Source organism: Lissotriton helveticus, chromosome 1_1 (assembly GCF_964261635.1).
Source record: "Lissotriton helveticus chromosome 1_1, aLisHel1.1, whole genome shotgun sequence".
Classification (NCBI taxonomy): Eukaryota; Metazoa; Chordata; class Amphibia; order Caudata; family Salamandridae; genus Lissotriton; species Lissotriton helveticus.
Window position 1 is genome coordinate 463,137,172 of NC_136057.1, and position 17,486 is coordinate 463,154,657.

Here is a 17,486-nt window from a genome sequence, read left to right on the forward strand (position 1 = left end):
TGTGAACAACATACAGGAAGAAAGTTTGGGAGTTGAAAAGACAGAGTATGGAAAAGAACTGGCTCAAAGTGTTCTCCTTAATTAAAGAAAAGGAAAACTCCAAGCTATGAAGATACAGCAACAGCCTGAGCTCCTGAAGCCTGTCCGAAAGAAAACAGTGTTGCAGGCAAAGTGTGGGAACAGTATGTGAAGGGACTGTATACGAGTGAACCACACGAGGCGGGCCCTTATTTCCACCACGAGCATTCAGGCTGCAGCCCAAAATACTGAACTCCAGCCGAACAGCATGCAGGAAGCAGTCACAGTGATCACCGAAACTGACTACCTCATGGAAGGGGAGTATGCCAGGTTCATCAGGCTAATAAGAAATAATGGGGCTCTGGGGCCAAACAGCAATCCCGCCCAAGTATTCAAGTCTACCCAAACTTTCGTACCAATCCTCACTCCACTGTATAATCACTCCTATGCTACAGCAATATTAGCACAATCCTGGAGAGGTGCAGTCTTGTTCCCAATACACAAGAGAGGAGAACTACTCAAACCCTGCCAATTACAGGCTCATAGTCCTGCTCGATATTGAAGCCAAGGTCTATGCAGGATTATTACGGAGGGATCTAGAGGATTGGGTGGATAACAACGGAATCCTCCTGCCCCATTAGACAGGCGTCAGGGCAAATAGTTCCACAATGGATAACATCTTGGAACTGTCTTACCTCTCCAAGCAAGTGGTTAAGGAGAAGAGCCTGCCCCTGTTTGGCTATTTTATAGACTGTACTATGGCCTTTGAGAGTCAATAGAGGAAGACGTTGGGCAAAACTTGAATCAAGGGGGATCTCTGCGATACTTTTAAAGTGAATAGCCCTCTATGAAGGAACATGGGTCCAGGTCAAATTAAGCCACACAACTGTATCATCGAGAGTTGAAACTAATTCCGAGCTCATGCAGGGCTGTGTCCTGGCCCCATTACTATTCAACCTGTACACGGCAGACCTGGGGTAAGCTCTGAAAGACTCCAGTTTAGTGACTCTGAGACTGGGTATGTGAGCCTCGCAACCCTCCAGTATGCAGATGATACAGTGGTCATGGACCACACTGGGGTAGGGCTCCAGAGAGTTCCAAAGAGCCTAGAAGGTATAATAAGGAAAACAGCCTGCTAGTAAATGAGAACAAGACAAAGATAATAGTATTTGGCAAATACCCTCATAAAAAGTAAGCGACCAGGATATTAGGCGACCACCGAATAAAAACAGTACCATTTTACAATGACCTGGGGGTTTGGCTAAGAGAGAGGGCCACAGCAGTCAAACACCCAAAAAAGATAAACATAAAAATCAATAGAATAATTGTCTCACTTAGACGCCTAAGTCAGCACCTATCAAGTCCAACAGCAGAGCCTTTGGTGACAGTACTCAAGGCAAAACTAATTCCAGCAATTAATTATGGCCATCTAGCCTCCCAAGGAGCTCTAGAGAAGCTTATTATCACAGCCCAGACAAAAGCATATAAGTTAGTGCTGCAGGTGCCCGGACAAGCAAGGAATACCAGTCTAAGTCTGGAATTGAGACTCAATAGACTGGACCTGGCACTACAGGGGGACCTCTTAAATTTACATCGGGGTGCTTAAAGCCTCGACACCCCCCTTAAACATTACTTGAAAACGATCTTCAGGGAAGCGGAATCCCCATGGTACATCAAGTTGGGCCAAGCAATAGGAACCCTGAAAGTAGAAGCAGAAAGCATGTCTTTACACAAGATCCCACATTCCGCCTCGGCTATTGCAGTGAAGCAGCATGTCCGGTCCATCTCGTCGAATTTGATCGAGCCTCACTCCGCCACAACCCCCACACACTGGCACTGGACAGTTTGTACATCCCAGGGAAAGCCCAACTTTATCTGCAAGACACACTCTCAGCTCAAGTCAGAAGGAAAATCTTGCTCATACGGCCTATCGCCCTCAAGATTTTAGACTTTAATCCAACATGGGCCCGAAAAGACAATGCAGTCTCCTGCCGGCTATGCAACCACCATAAAGAATACTGATTACATCTCCTATGTTGTTGACCCAAATTGGCCAGTGATCCCAACCGATTGTTACGCCCTATCCAAAGGGTCAAGTGCATGAGGTTCTGCATGGAAGCTTCAGTTTGGTGCCTCTCAGAATCAAACACTTCCCAGAGCAGAAAAATGTATTCATCAAATCAGAATCGCACTTGATGGCCAGCAACAGGTGCTCTTTCTGTGCCGTGCCTCAGATCTGAGCACTGTATCCTTCTGGGAGACTTTAATCTACACATGGATAAGCCTTTAGACGCTGATACCATCAAGCTTTCCGACATTGTGTGTCCATTTGGGATGATCCCTTATGTGACTAGTCCTACTCATGTTAAAGGCCATGTGTTGGACCAGATTTTTTCCACCAGGATTATAGAGGCATTTCCTCCTATGCCAGTCCTGTGGACTGACTATTATCTGATCAAATTCTGCATCTTAGCTGCAGTCACATCTGGCTCCAGAGGGGTGAGTGACGCAACAAGACTGTCCCGACCTTTCCATCGAGTCACGGCGGACATGTTAGCCGATGCTCTCGGTCGTTATCCCTGTCAGCTCACAGGTTTCCTGGAGCAGGACCTGGAACTGTTTCAGAAATGGCTGTCCTTGAGACTGGAGGAGTTTGCCCCAGGCAAGCCGAGTAAGGCTGCGGGTCGACAGATATCGGCCCCTTGGTTTACTCCACTCTTGGCCACAATGTGTCAAGACTGTAAGAGGGCTGAAAGGGCTTGGCGACGGAGATATGATCTCGAAGATAGGAGCAAATATAAGGAGCTTATCTGTGTATCATAAGCACATCTTTGAGGCAAAAAAGGTGTACTTAGAGCGCAGAATTGACGGCGCCGAATGCATGAGCAAGGAAATTTTTAAAGTTGTGCGGGAATTTGTGTCACCTGTATCCGGCACACCTACTCATGCTCATAGTGCAGCCTGGATCAGCCAACTTGGTGAATTTTTTACCAATAAAATCAAACTCATCCTGGGTTCTTTTCCGGCACCTTCTCCTTTGGTCGACCCCCCAGCACCTAGGCCTTCAGCTGCAGAGGGGGCGGGTCCTTTGCTCTGGAACTTTCCGTCTATCTCCCATGCTTCCTCTTTGAATCTGCTCTCTCGGCTTAAATCTGGCTCGCCGCTTGACCCCTGCCCTGCTAAGTGCTTGGGGAAAATTGCACCGGCAGTTAACAGTCTGCTCAATCCGATGCTTAATGCCTCCCTGTCTTCCGGAGAGGTACCTAATGCTTGGAAGCACGCCCTTATCCTCCCGCTGCTGAAGAAACCATCTTTAGACCCCCTGGCACATGCGAACTATAGACCAATCTCCCTCCTCCCCTCGCTGGCTAAAGTGATCGAGAAGCACGTGCATCTCTCTATTTCCACCTTCATAGAGAGTAATAACATTCTGCACGACTCTCAGTCGGGCTTCCGTGCTAATTTTAGCACGGAGACGGCTCTCCTCGAGATCACTGATGCCATCCGTGAGATACTGGATGGAGGGGGAAAAGCCATCTTGGTCATGCTGGACTTGTCGGCGGCTTTCGACACCGTGCCCCACGCCGGTCTCCTTTTAAGACTCTGGGAGATGGGCTTTCGTGGGACGGTGTTGAATTGGTTTAAGTCATTTCTGACCAACCGCCGGCAAGTGGTCTGGGCACCTCCGTTCTCCGCCGAAATGCCGCCGCTCGAGGTGGGGGTTCCTCAGGGGTCCATCCTGAGCCCCACCCTTTTCAATATCTATATGGCCCCTCTTGCGGCGGTGGCGGAGTCTTTTGGTGCCCAGATAATCTCCTACGCGGATGATACCCAGCTTTTGTTTTCGTGTGGCAGGGGGGAAGATTTCGCCGGCGGGCGGATTCGGGAATGCCTTGAAGCCGTCTTTGATTGGTTTCAGGGACACAGTCTGAAGTGCAACTCAGACAAGTCTGAGTTGCTCTTCTTCGGCTGTTCTCCCGACCCGGCCTGGAAGTCATGGTGGCCGTGTGATATGTCTCCTCCTAGCACGGTTGCAGTAAAGGCGAAGAATCTTGGCTTCTTGTGCGATGTCGACCTTTCCCTGAGACCTCAGATCATCGGGCTGACGGGGAAATGTTTCGGCATCCTCAAGATGCTACGGAAATTTCTCCCTTTGCTGTCCTTCCACCACAAAAGAATTACGGTGCAGGCCCTGATAGGATCACGCCTCGATTACGTGAACGCTCTCTATTTGGGCCTTCCTAAATATCTGATGGCCCGTCTGCAGGTTGTGCAGAACTCGGCGGCCAGAGCCATTTTTGGACTTCCCCGGAGGGCGCGGGCCTCGGAGCTTTTGGAGCAACTCCATTGGCTTCCGATTGCCAAGAGAGTCACGTTTAAGACCTTGACTCTGGCTTTTAAGGCGCTCCACCGAATTGGTCCAATCTATCTCCGTAAGCGGATAGCCTTCTATGTCCCCAGAAGAGCTCTCAGGTCTGCCTTCGAGGCCAAAGCTGTGGTTCCTTCCATCAGGCGCTCTCGAATCGGAGGTCGCTCATTTCGGTACCTTGCGCCTCGGTGCTGAAACGATCTCCCTCGATCCCTAAGACTGATGACCAATCTGTTAGCCTTTAGAAAGGAGCTAAAGACTTGGCTTTTCACTCTGTAATCGGTGTCTTCTCTGGAGCACTGTTATGCTGTACCTCTCCTTGTTTCACTCTTCGCCAAAGCGCCGGGACACTCCTCCGAGTAGCCGTGCGCTATAGAAGAGCCAATTTAACATAACAATCCAGGGTCAGCACCAATCAGGAACAGAATCAGTCCATGCCCCTGTAGCACAAACAGTCTAAAGATGTTTTTCATCCAGCTTTGGCGCCCTACCTGTAGCGCTACATCATTCGCAGCTCTCTGATTTTTAAAACTCCCGTTTTGTCTTTTATTTTGTTTATTGCTTTGGACACTTTCCCCTGTTTTTAAATTGCCGCTCACGCATACTCCCACTGCTGCCCTCTCTCCCGCACTCTAATTGAGGAAACTCACCGCACTTTGCGGGTCCTGCGCCCCTGTCTCGGTGGCGGCCATCTTAGTTGTGGGGATAGTCTGCGCGCTCTAGTCCTCTTTCTAGGAGGCGAGGCGAGTATAAATGTCAGCCATGCTTACGCGCAGCGGTGAAGCGCTGCAGGGACGCCGGACTGACGCCGGAGTTACGCCAGAGTTCAGCCCGTCTGCGCCCGTCCGCGCTGAGGACGGACTGCAGGTCGGGCTGGACTCGGCTCCTACTCCTTCACTACTCTTTGAGGTAAATAGGTGTTATTCCATGTCTGAAATCCTCTCTTTTAAACCAAATTTTCAACCTTGCTCACATCGTCTCTCGCCTGAAGGGATACTGCACTCCCATCGCTGTAGGACATGTCTAGTTTCTTTTCAATTCTCATCCACTGACTCTATCAAAGCCCCTCCTCCTCAAAAGCAGTATACTATTTCCCTGAGATCTGGCTTCCTTATCAACGCGCGTTCACTCATCAAACATAATGTGGCCTTTCATGATTTTGTGGATGAGCGACAGCCGGACTGGGTGTTTATTACGGAGACTTGGGCCTCTGACACCTCCGGTCATGATTTGCTTATGGCCATCCCTGATGGCTACTCTCTGCATAGGCAGGATAGATTGTTGCGCAGACGAGGAGGAATCGCTATTCTTTCAAAATCCTCTCTTCCCTGCATGATTAAATCACTATCCATGCCTCAAGATCTGTTTGAAGCTCTGTATTTTTGTATCACGTGTGCCCCATCGGCCTCTTTCACAGGGATATTGATCTATAGGCCGCCGGGTCCTAGGTCTGGCTTCTCTTCGGACTTATTAAGAATTCTCGAACCCTACTTTGGTAAGCCCTGCCTCACCATTTTAGGTGATTTTAACTTCCATCTTGATGAGGCCAACCCAAAAGACACTTTATCATTGGTTGAGTCTCTTGGAGCCTGTGACTTTCTTCAACTTGTGAGTAGCCCCACTCATAAGGCTGGTCATATACTTGACGGGGTATTTTCTAATGACCTGAGACTTTCTACTGGCCCCCCTTTGCCACTGGTCTGGACAGACCACTTTGCAGTACCGTTGGAATTTGCTCTTCCTGCCTCTTGTTCCGGCATCCAGGCTACCTCTTCACTTACTCTTAGGAGAAATCTTAGGATCATCACGGATGAGGCCCTTGCCTCTCTGGTCTCCTCTACTGAATCTCTTTCTCGGAGAGACGCCGCTGAGGTAGCTCAAGTTCTGATGGATTCCATTTCCAATGCAGTGGAAAAGCTTGCCCCTGCATCACTGAGTTATGTAGCCCGGCGGAAGCCAACGGCACCGTGGTTCTCTGACCAGTTGAGACTTTTGAGGCAGGGATGCAGGAGCAGTGAAAGAAGTTGGAGAAAATCTTGGGACCCTAAGGATCGAGAGGCTCACAAGGCTGCTCTGCGGGAGTATAATCAGAGAGTAGTGATGGAGAAGCAGGAGTACTTCTCCAATCTTACCAGCTCTCTCACATCTTCTAGGGAGCTCTTTAAAATCGCTGATTCTTTATGCTCCCTCCAACTCCCGGATCCTGTAGTTAGTTCGCAGGAACTATGCAATAATATCTCAGACTTTTTTCATAAAAAGATCCTGGATATTCATGTCTCTTTGGAAGCCCATTGCCACTCTTTGGATCAGAACATCTCCCCTGTCATATCAAATTTTGAGTCTTTAGGCAAAGCCCCTCCTAAATCATTTAGGGAATTTCCTCCCTTGTCTCTGGAGGGACTGAACCTTCTACTTGACCGGATTAAATCTGCTTCCCCCATGGATCCTCTACCTCTTAATAAACTTAGAGTGTAGAAGCAGTATTCTTCCTCCCATGCTCGTGGCTATGAATAAAGCTATTGTCCAGGGCTCTTTTCCATCTGTGTGGAAGAAGGCTATTGTGAAGCCTCTCCTCAAAAAACCGTCCCTTGATCCCGGCCTTCTGAAAAACTTCAGGCCTATCTCCCTTCTCCCTGCTCCAGCAAAAATACTGGAGGCTCATCTTAACCTCCACCTGTCCTCCTTTCTCGATGAGTCAGAATATTTAGACAATACGCAACACGGATTCCGAAAACACCACAGCACAGAGTCCGCTCTTACCCTTGTGGTCGACAATATCCGGCGCAAAGTGGACTCTGGCCATACTACTGTTTTGGTCCTGCTTGATCTCACGGCCGCGTTTGATACCCTGTCTCCCTCCATCTTAACATCTCGGCTTAGGGAGGCAGGGGTTACTGGACCGGCCCTGAGACTTTTGAACTCCTTTCTTCTTGAAAGGGAGCAGAGAGTGATGCTTGGGAACTACCTCTCCCCTGCTAAGTCTTTGCAATGTGGGGTGCCACAGGGGTCGGCATTGAGCCCGACCCCGTTTAACATCTATGTGGCCCCCCTTGCTAGACTAGTAAGATCGCAGGGGATGGAGGTGGTGTCCTACGCAGATGACACCCAGATCATGGTGTCTCTGGCTCACTCCTCTGTCATGACATCCGCCTCTAGCTTTAGGGTATGCATGCAGTATGTGGCAGACTGGATGACTATCAATTCCCTGAAGCTTAACGGCGAAAAGACAGAGGTATTGGTCTTTGGGAAGGACCAGGATGTTTGGTCGAGTGAGTGGTGGCCATCTTCTCTTGGCACCTGCCCCACTCCATCCCAATCAGCCAGAAATCTTGGTGTGATATTCGACACCTCACTCTCTCTGTCCTTACAAGTTAACAGGACCGTGGCCACGTGCTCGGGCGTGATTAGGATACTTAATAGAATCCGTGGTTATCTCTCCCCCCAGGCGCGCAAACAGGTTGCAGTCGCTCTTGTTGGCTCCAGGTTGGACTATTGTAACTCCTTGTACATGGAGTCTAACAAGAGCCTCATCCATCGGCTGCAAATTGTGCAGAATGCTGCTGCACGCTTTGTTTTGGCTCTTCCTAAGACATCATCTGCCACTAAGGCCAGGAAAGACCTTCATTGGCTTCCTGTGCAGCACAGAATTTCTTTTAAAATTCTCTGCTTGGCGTATAGAGCACTGGCGGAGGGATCAACGAATGCGATTAGTTCCTTACTCACTCGCTACGTCCCAATAAGAAGTCTTCGATCTGCTGGACTTTTCCAACTGGTCGTGCCCCGCTTTAGGCTGACTAGATGGGGAGCCAGGGCTTTTTCAGTTGTTGCCCCGCAGCTTTGGAATTCCATCCCAATTGAGATAAAAACACTACCCTCAATTGACCTGTTTAAAAAGGAGCTTAAGACTTTGTTCTTTAGGAGGGCCTACCTATGATAGAATGCTCATGTAGTGATGTGCTGTTATTTTGATATAGGCGCCTTGACGCCCATTGGGCAAAGTTGCGCACAATAAGAATCTTTTCATTCATTCATTCATTCATTCATTCAAGGGACTACCACACTGACAACTCAACCACAAAGGAAGCAGCGGGCCCTTAGAGGGCACACTAAGAACTTCAATATCAAGGCCATTGGAATACTATCATGGGTAGCAGCTCCATCACAACTGCAATCAGGGCACAAAATACCACCAACCACCTCTGACCCATAAGGATGAGTGTTGCTGGGCATGCCCGAAGAGGACAACGAATGGGGGCAAGGTGGCCATTTACAAAAAGGTCCCTTAGTAACTCCTAAGAACCATCTTATTTAGGCAATGACGCCTTCTTTCGTTGGCAATGTGTGTATCCTCCCTCGACGAATTGAATATCCTGGACCTCGCGTTATCCGCAGACGACAGAACTTGGACGCCGGTTTTCTCCATATCTTCGTACGGAGAACATCTGTTGAGCCACCCTTAACGTTCGCCCATCCACTGCCTCCTTGGATAGCTTTTTTTGACGGAACATATGATGAGCTTCCTTTGAAGCCCCCAGCTTGAGTATCCGCGTTATATTGGACCCTGTATGAGAGTGTCAATTGGCATCTGTTCAGACTGACTGTTTGTCCCAATGTGAACTGTATATCTTCGCCGTGAAGAAGGTGTAGCCCCGTTTGGGGTATTACACCGAAACACGCGGTGTTTTTTGCCATCTGTGATCTATGTCACTGACCCTTGTCCATCCTGTTGATGACAGTTTTCAATCTACCACTGACCGATCAGCCTTTGGCCATTATGTACCTGTGTATTGTATGTTATGTTGAGGTATGATAGTTTTTGATTGGTTGTTATGTATGTAGGTGTGAGAGTTTGTAATTGCTGTTCATGTGTGGGACTACCTTTGTTAAACCATGTGTTTTTATAATATAAAAAACTTTGTATGTGATTGTTTCTAATATATTGAAAAAATCCTACTTTTCTATGTAATAAAAACTGTATTTACCTCTCATCATGTGTTGAACTGATCGATTCTGGTTTGGGTGGCCTTTAACAGATCTTAGGACCTCCGTGTGAGGCCTATATTTAATCTGCTTGGCAGGTTCTCTGTATTCTTTGTTGGTTTTGCTATTTCCCCATTTACCTGCCTTTGATTAATTGGGGGTCCCCCTTCTGTTTAGTAATGACTCCACTTCCCCCACTGACTCTATTAAACTATTGAACTTCTAATGGGACTTCGTGCAATGGTAAGCAAAAACAGACGCAAATCCCCATTACAATGGAGAAGAACTTACATTTTAACTAATTTTTAAGAAAAAGTTTGCACAGTTAAAATGCATTAACCCGCTTGTAGGCTAAGGAGGACACAAAGCAGTAACTGATGCTCATGCAAGCACGGTGCAGTTTAACTTCAATTGATGGGAGGTTGTGTATGTGGCAGGAGGTAGGACGGAGGGGTTTTGACCATGTGTTTTATACTGTAAAGATTTTAAGTAATCGTACAGTTAATAAATTACTTACTTACATAGCTCTAATGGAGGAGCCACTCCTGTTTGTATTTGGCATTTGATGTACTATGGTGTAAGTACAACAGGCTGCTCAATTTGAAACGGCCCTTAATCTTAAAGGGCAAGATATCTACTGATTTATTTGTTCATATATATAGTATGGACCCATCCACAATTACAGGGGAGCGGTTTAACATCAGGTGTGGTTAAGAGCAGGTATCCTCTGTAGAAGAAGCAGCATGTTGAGGGAGACAGGTCAAGGCAATAGTCATCCTGTGAGGTGGAGTCTGAAAAAGTGGATTTTTTTGTTGTGTTTATTTGGGCACGGAAGAGAGAGCACTAGCCTCATGGTGAAGATAGACAAACTATTATAGAAGGGCTGTGGTATTCCAGAGATTACCAGTGATGACCTCCAGAAATTAATATCCTTGTTAGAAGATGGCTTTTCTCTAAAGTCTCCAACAGGGCCGGAACAGAAACAGGCCCTGGCAAACTGCTCAGCTGGCCCCACCTGGGGTGAGGGGTGCAGCCGAGCAGTTTGCGAGGGCCGGTTTCAGCTAATTTTGTTACAGGGGGCCGATATTGCCGACCCCCAGTAACAAAAACGGCCCCCCAGGGGCCCAACACTGGCCCCCTCCCTAGTGGCCTACCGGGGAAACGCCCGGTGCCCGCTATGGCCAATCCAGCCCTGGTCTCCAATCTGAGCATTCTTTTGATCTTCCCCGTCACCCAACCATGGACGGCTAGGATTTTCTTCATGTTTTCTACAACAAAGCTACTTGCTGTTGCCTGTTTGAGTCCACATTTTTTCCATTTTACTGTTCAATACTTTGGCTTATACAAATAGATTCTGCTGTCATGAGCTTCCTAGAGCCAGAATTTAAGTTTATTAAAATATCATCTTGTTTTATAGGCTTGCCTTCATATTTTTGTTTCTAAATACCAGTTTTGCTTTTACCGAATGTAACAGCACTCTTTCGACCTAGGAATGATAAAGTGTCTTATTGATAAATACAAAAAAAGACAATCTATGCAAGACATCCAGAGTCCATGTAACAAATCAATATGGGAAGAATCTTCCAAAGTTAAAATGGCCTTAATCTATAGCAGAGTATAAAATTAGGAAAAGTGAGAGAAGGTCTATCAGAAGTGAAATTGTAACAATACTACTCACACACACAGAGTTCGGTAGCAAGAGTGACATACCTCAGCAAAAGAGTTGGATTGAGAGTGTCTCAACTTCCAAAAGTCATAGGTTTAAGAGGGAAATATCTATGTGACTTCATCTCATCTTACACACACTTGTAACTGCTTTTTATAAAAAAATAAATGTGTTATGTTTCCACATGCAATGGGGAATCATGTTGCTTGAAAGTGCGGATATCTCCATGTTAGCATCCCCATATTTGTTATTTTCAAAACATTTACAGTCATGATCGGTGGATGTGTCCAACATTCCATCATCAGCTTCTCCGAACTAAAACCACTGCGTTGGGATGCCTCGAGTAAGGTGATTCTGCTCTCCGTGCTTTCTGTAGGGTGACATGGACCATATACATCCAGTACTAATTTGGGGCGCAAGCCTGAGGTAGCAGAAAAACCCTCTGAAGCTGGGATGACGACAGGAGGGCAGCATGTCATGTCATTACCGCACTGATAGCGAAACAAAGGATTGTAACTGACTGCTTATGCTGGTTTCCTCCCTTGTCTTTCTTTCTTTTTGAAATGCCAATAAAAAATGTTTTAAGTACAACATATGTGGAAGTGCCCAAGTAAATATCATTAACATACAGTCAACTTGAAGCAAAAGCATATGCAGTTCAATGCAAGTCCTTTTGAAAAACAGCGGTAGCTCTTGTATAGTAGTATGCAGGATTCCGGTTTTTGTGCAAAGAGCTATAGTCTCATATATAGCTCCAATATGTTAATGACTATTTCGGGAGAAAAATCTGAAAAGCTATTACTCGTTGTCATTGTTTAAACACCAGTGTCTGCATTACTGTCCTTTCATGGTGTCTGCCTGCAGGCACAACTCAGCAGGTTATTACAGGTGAGCACCTACTTCATTTTCTTAGAGGTGACTAGTGATGTCACAAGTAGGCTGTGATAAAAAATATTACAGACCTGTTTTATACAGTGATGGAAGGGAGGCACTCCATGTATTATAAGAAGCTTAAATTATGTCTTACAAAATAAGGGTCCAATATGCTGTACAAACTCCTGACCATCCTTCCCCCCCTCCCCCCCCCCCCAGGGATACCTACTGAAGCAGAAAGCCGACATCAAGTTGGGGTATACATCATGAACCAAAGTGACTACAATCAAACATAGGAGGAAAAGGTAATAAAATAAATACAGAGAGCCACTCTACTAAAAGAGAAAAGGCATGCTTACCAAACCTTCCCATCATCATCCTGCAAGATAAAAACAAAGGTTTAATTAATGCACGTCTGTGAAAGTAAAACATACGTTTCATGATACAGCTTAAATATGAAAGGTGAAAACGCCTTCCCACCAACCAGGAAAATGACGCAAAAAGTTAAGTTCTAAGGATGAGAGCCAGTGAGGTTGAGAATCCTTTCTCTGATAATCATCAAATCAACTGCCAATACACAGTTAACTACCAATGAACAGCCTTAACATCCCACCTTCAAACTTTTACAATGGCCTAACACACCTCTGAAAAAACCCATACCAGTTTCCCCATCACTATTAAAAAAATAAAACATGCACAGAGATGGAGCCATGGCGCCCTTGAGCTCCTGAAAGAAGCAGAACATTTTACAAGACACACGCTAACGTGTTTTTTTGGTGTATTTGAGATCAAGGTGACCAAATGCATTTTATGCATGTGGGCATCTGTAGGTTAAAATATTTACTGTTTTCATTTTAAATATAGATACCCCGCAAGGATAGACCACTGGAGCAGTTATATCAGTGTAGGGTTCCTAGCCACTAACGTGGCATTGTTCCTACGTGTTTAACAACTTTTAATTTGTTTTATTTTTAGTGGTGGGGGAAAGCTAGGGTCAAGACTCATGAATTAAGGAGCCACCATAGGCCACACTCAGCAGCTAGTAGCCTCCTGCTGACACTTGGAGAACATCACTGTTCAACCATTGCTATATTTTGGCTGATTTATAATCTGGTTCGTCGCATCCAATCAATATATTCTCACTATATATGTAAAGCCCTGACGAAGTTCTCTTGAACGAAACACGTTGGCTGTGTGTCAGTCCTTTTAAAACAAGTTCAAATAAAAAGAAGATATATGGACTACACTGATTTTGTTTCAATTGACTTCCACCAGAGTGCACCTTCATTATCTATGAACTTTGTGTCAATATTGGCATCCCTCGACGGCGGGTGCTGGGAGTGGTTGCACATAACAGTATATATATATAAATAAAAGTGGAATTCAACTGCTTAACCTTAGTCAGACGTTGTTTCCTTCTTTGATGGATATTGTTAGTCGCTAACTGCTGAAGTGTATCGAATATTGAAAAATAGGTGGGTGGGAATTGTGTGGCATACGTAAATTTTTTTTAATCGAAATTCATTTTCCAGGGTTGTGGATGTGGTCCATGGTAGGCCTAACAGTCCGAAATCTCCCTCTCAAGGTGGTGGTGGCCACAAGTGGTGAGATGGCTAGTGTTTCTGCCAAGTAGTTTCCTTTCATGTGTGTTAGCTAATCAGCTGAAACTATTCTGCATTAGCAGAAGCACCTTTAATGTAAATTATCATTACTGTGCTTTGAAAGATAAAATGTGCCCAAAGCCTTCTCCCCGCAGGACAACCCGTCTCTGTTTCATGGTCATGACTCCGGCATCTTGGGTTTGGCAGGGTCAGTGGTTGCAGAATGGCTGCAGTGTTGACCCTTGGTCTACGCAAAGGGGTCATCCTGTGAATGATGTCACAATACATCTCAAAACCACAGATGACATGAAACAAAGCCACATTCACAAAGCCTGTGGTTGGGGGTTGTTACAAATGCAGCCAGGCAGAAAGGCTTTTTTCTGTTCAGTACGGTAGCTACTCTGAACAGTACATACAGCCGTCCATGCCCGACAAAGAATAGATGTATGCACTACTGTCATGGCTGGAGAAAGGAAGCACATCATTTAAGGACAGCCAGGAGTAGAATCTGCTAACCCTGGGCGTAGTACTATGCTATGCTCGCGGAGCGTGTGTAGTTTGCGCTACTACGCACTACGCTTATTGCACGTAGCACAGTCCAAAAACGTGTAGCGAAGCGGACATTTTTTGCTTGCTCGCGGTCCTCAACATCATGTTGGCGACTGCGAGCGAGCAAAATCAACATCCCGGCGAGACTTTTTCCTCCGTGGAAAATAAACGTCCCAGTGAGATTCTCAATGCTGGGAGGTCAGGTGTCTCATTGCGAGTGGTCGCGCATGCCCGCGACCGCTCGCGATGAGAAACACCGAGTCCGTCTTGAGAAAGCTGCCACTCAAGTAGAAATGTACTCGAGCTGCAGCAAACGACCCCTTGCACTGTGCAGGATGCCGTTTGCAATGATTGCACAGTGTGGACAAGCATCAGGCACTGTGCAATCCGTGCGAACAGCATTTCCCCACCGCACTACGCAGTTCATGTACCAATGCGTATTGTGCGTAGTGCGAAGTGCACTTTGCTTAGCTACGCGTAGCGCTACTACGCAAACTACACCCAGGGTTAGAATCTGCTACCCCTGCCTCTATGGGGTCACGAAGGCAGTATCAGAAATAGAAAGTAAAGAGTAAGTTAGCCCTGCGTGCTCCCTGCAGGTCCCACGCCCTGCACTCCCCTAACACCTACACAGCAAATCGGGATAAGGATGAGACGAAAAGGTTCACCATGAGAGCTCATCAAGGGTCAAAGGCCGTGTCTGAATCTTCATGTAACCAAGCATTTTAATGAACCGAAGGAAGAAAAGTTTCCAATTAAGAGGTAAACTGTTAATCTGCTGGAGGGCAGTGACGTACTTAAGAACGCAACAATATAAGAAAGGTTTGCTGAAATAAAAACAAAACGTTATGAGAAAATATATGCACCAATTACGCTAAACACCCTAATCTTAGACATGTCAAATATACATGAACAAATGCGGCTCTGGGCTCTACAGTAGGGGCATGGACATGTATTATGCAGCTGCCATGTAAATCACACCTAAGAAGCCAATGTTCATCAGCCCCATGGAGAGACGGGAAAAACAAAAAGAGTCCCGAGCTGCTGCTACACAAACGTCAGGATGATGAGAAATAAAACAGAAATGTTCATGAGGCAAATGGACGGTTGGGGCCTGGACTGGAACCAATGTAGGGAAGCAGCACAACATTTGAATGGTAGGGACATTTTCGACTATTTAAATGCATATCACGTTGTTACAACGAGGAACACAGCAGACGCTTTGTATTTCTGCTTTTACAAGCTCTCTACACACGTCCCCAAACCTGTCCATTTAAATGGAACTGCCAAAAAGTTAATACAGATGCGAAGGCGATCTCTTCACATTACTTCCTTCTTGAGAAAACAAGGCTTCGAGCTCATCTCTAGGGAAAAGCTGCGTGGGAAGAAGGGTTTCTCCACTTCCTCTATTAAGAGGAATCTATAACATGTTTTCACACAGCTTTCCCCAGAGAGCAGAGAACGTTTCTGGCTAAATGTGGCCCTCTGAGTTAGGTTAGGGTTTAATTTCCGTCTTACTCGGTTGTGGTCGTGAGTTCCTCCGTCACGTGGGCTGTCTGAAGCAAACCTTCTCGTTTCTACACAGACAAAAAAAAAGGTCAAATGAGTAAGTAAAAAAAGAAGATGCAGCAACAACCACCATCTATTCCACCCACTACAGTTACAATGAGACATTTGGGGCCCGATGTAGGGGGCCATTACCGGTCTGTAACGGCCAAATTCGGCCGTAACCGACCGGTAAATGGGTCATTGAGATGTAGGGGACCATTTTTACAGAATCGGTAATTTTACTGATTCGGTAAATCCCACATGTAGGTAGCACTGCAAACAGTGCCACAGGCCTTTAGGAGTCGGTATTTTACCACCCAATCCAATTGGGTGGTGAAATACCGAATCCAGGTGTGCATGCCCTAAGGGCATGTCTGTGTGTCACATGGCACACATGCCTGTAATTGGGGTGCCAGAGGGTGTCAAAGTGACACCCCCTGCACCCTTGCAAAATTCGGTATTTACCGATGTGGTAAATACCGATTCGGTAATGCCCATTGATTCCTATGGGCTTCAATGCCCATAGGAATCAATGGGCATTACCAATTCGGTATTTACCGAATCGGTAAATACAGATTCCTTCCGATTCGGTAATTAATTACCTACATCTGCCCTCCTCTTTTTTACCACTTCTTAAATACCGATTCGGTATGAATCGGTATTTAAGAAGTGGTAAAAAAGATTTACCTACATCGGGCCCTTAATATTTAAAAAGATCATTCAAATGTTTGACTTAGACAATTGTTCAAAGAAGCCCATTCCATTCCATTGATTTTTAGCTCTTCTCTGACATTAAAGACATGGGCCACACATATGCTCATGACTCTTGATGCTGCTCTACAAAAGGCAATGCAACCTGAATAGCTGGACCACATTTCCTCTATAGAACGACGCATGCAACCTCATGTATGTATGGGCTTCAGTAAAGTGCGGATTTAAAGGTTTGGCCGTAGTACTAGATGCACTAGACCAGCCCACTCCACTTAGACTTACCTAGGCAAGTTCTGAAATGGGCTAACCCTTATTTCTTTTATTTTTCAGTTTAGCTTTATTCGATTTTGTTTAAAAACCATAAAAGCATACATTTAAAAAACACTCATAACAAAAATTACATACAAATGCACAAAATGACAAGAGGACAAAACATTTGTCTATGCTACATCAATAAATTCCTTTGTTTCATAATAGAAATCATGATTTTCTATACCCATGAACAAAGTACACTGTTTCGGGGGGATTGAGGGCGGAAAAGCCATGGCCACAGAGTGCACGGGTAATTCTGCCCTTCGAGTGAGCTGACTCTGTCCTTGGTTTTAGGCGAGTGGTATATGCAGTGATAGAAGTGGGCGGGGACGGAAGGGCACGGCGTGCCCCTACTTCTAAAAAATTGTTCAGTCCTTTCCCCTACTTCTGCTTTCAAAAAAGCGTCCCGGACGGCAAGAATAGTCCAACTTTAAAATGATTTTTTCTTTCCGCTTCCAGGGGCTGCTCGCACTTCTCTGTTGTACTCCAGAGGCTGCAGCAGCCCCCGCCCCCCCTGAGCTCGGACAGAGGGCAGGCCATTGTCATTCCGATTGAGGCAGATTAGCCCCTTTAGAATGACAATGCGGCCGCCCTCTGCCTTTAACATATCAAGTGCCCCTGAGATCGGAGTTGGTGATTAGAGAGGAGCTTTCCCCAAGCAGAGTACTGTGGGGAACTTGACACCTTTGTCAATGTTGTACACGGAGTGAAGTGAACTGGGCAGGAGCAGTGACCACAGTGACCGGACAGAAGAGGCGACAGGAAAGAGAGGTACTAGGGCAGGAGAGGTGTCGGGGCAGGAGAATTGACAGGGCAGGAGAGGTGACGGGGCAGGAGAGGTGACGGGGCAGGAGGGGTG

The 17,486-nt window shown here is 46.2% G+C and overlaps 1 protein-coding gene across 3 annotated transcripts in view; it reads right to left on the minus strand.

Moving 5' to 3' along the window:
- PARVB (parvin beta) overlaps positions 1-17,486 on the minus strand; it is a 604,437-nt gene that overhangs the window by 168,035 nt on the left and 418,916 nt on the right. For all 3 annotated transcript variants that reach the window (XM_078673859.1, XM_078673861.1, XM_078673860.1), the window contains exons 7-8: positions 15,575-15,633; positions 12,266-12,285 (exon numbers count right to left, since the gene is read on the minus strand). In XM_078673859.1, the coding sequence (XP_078529985.1) occupies positions 12,266-12,285; positions 15,575-15,633 (79 nt within the window). The remainder of the gene's footprint in view (positions 1-12,265; positions 12,286-15,574; positions 15,634-17,486) is intronic.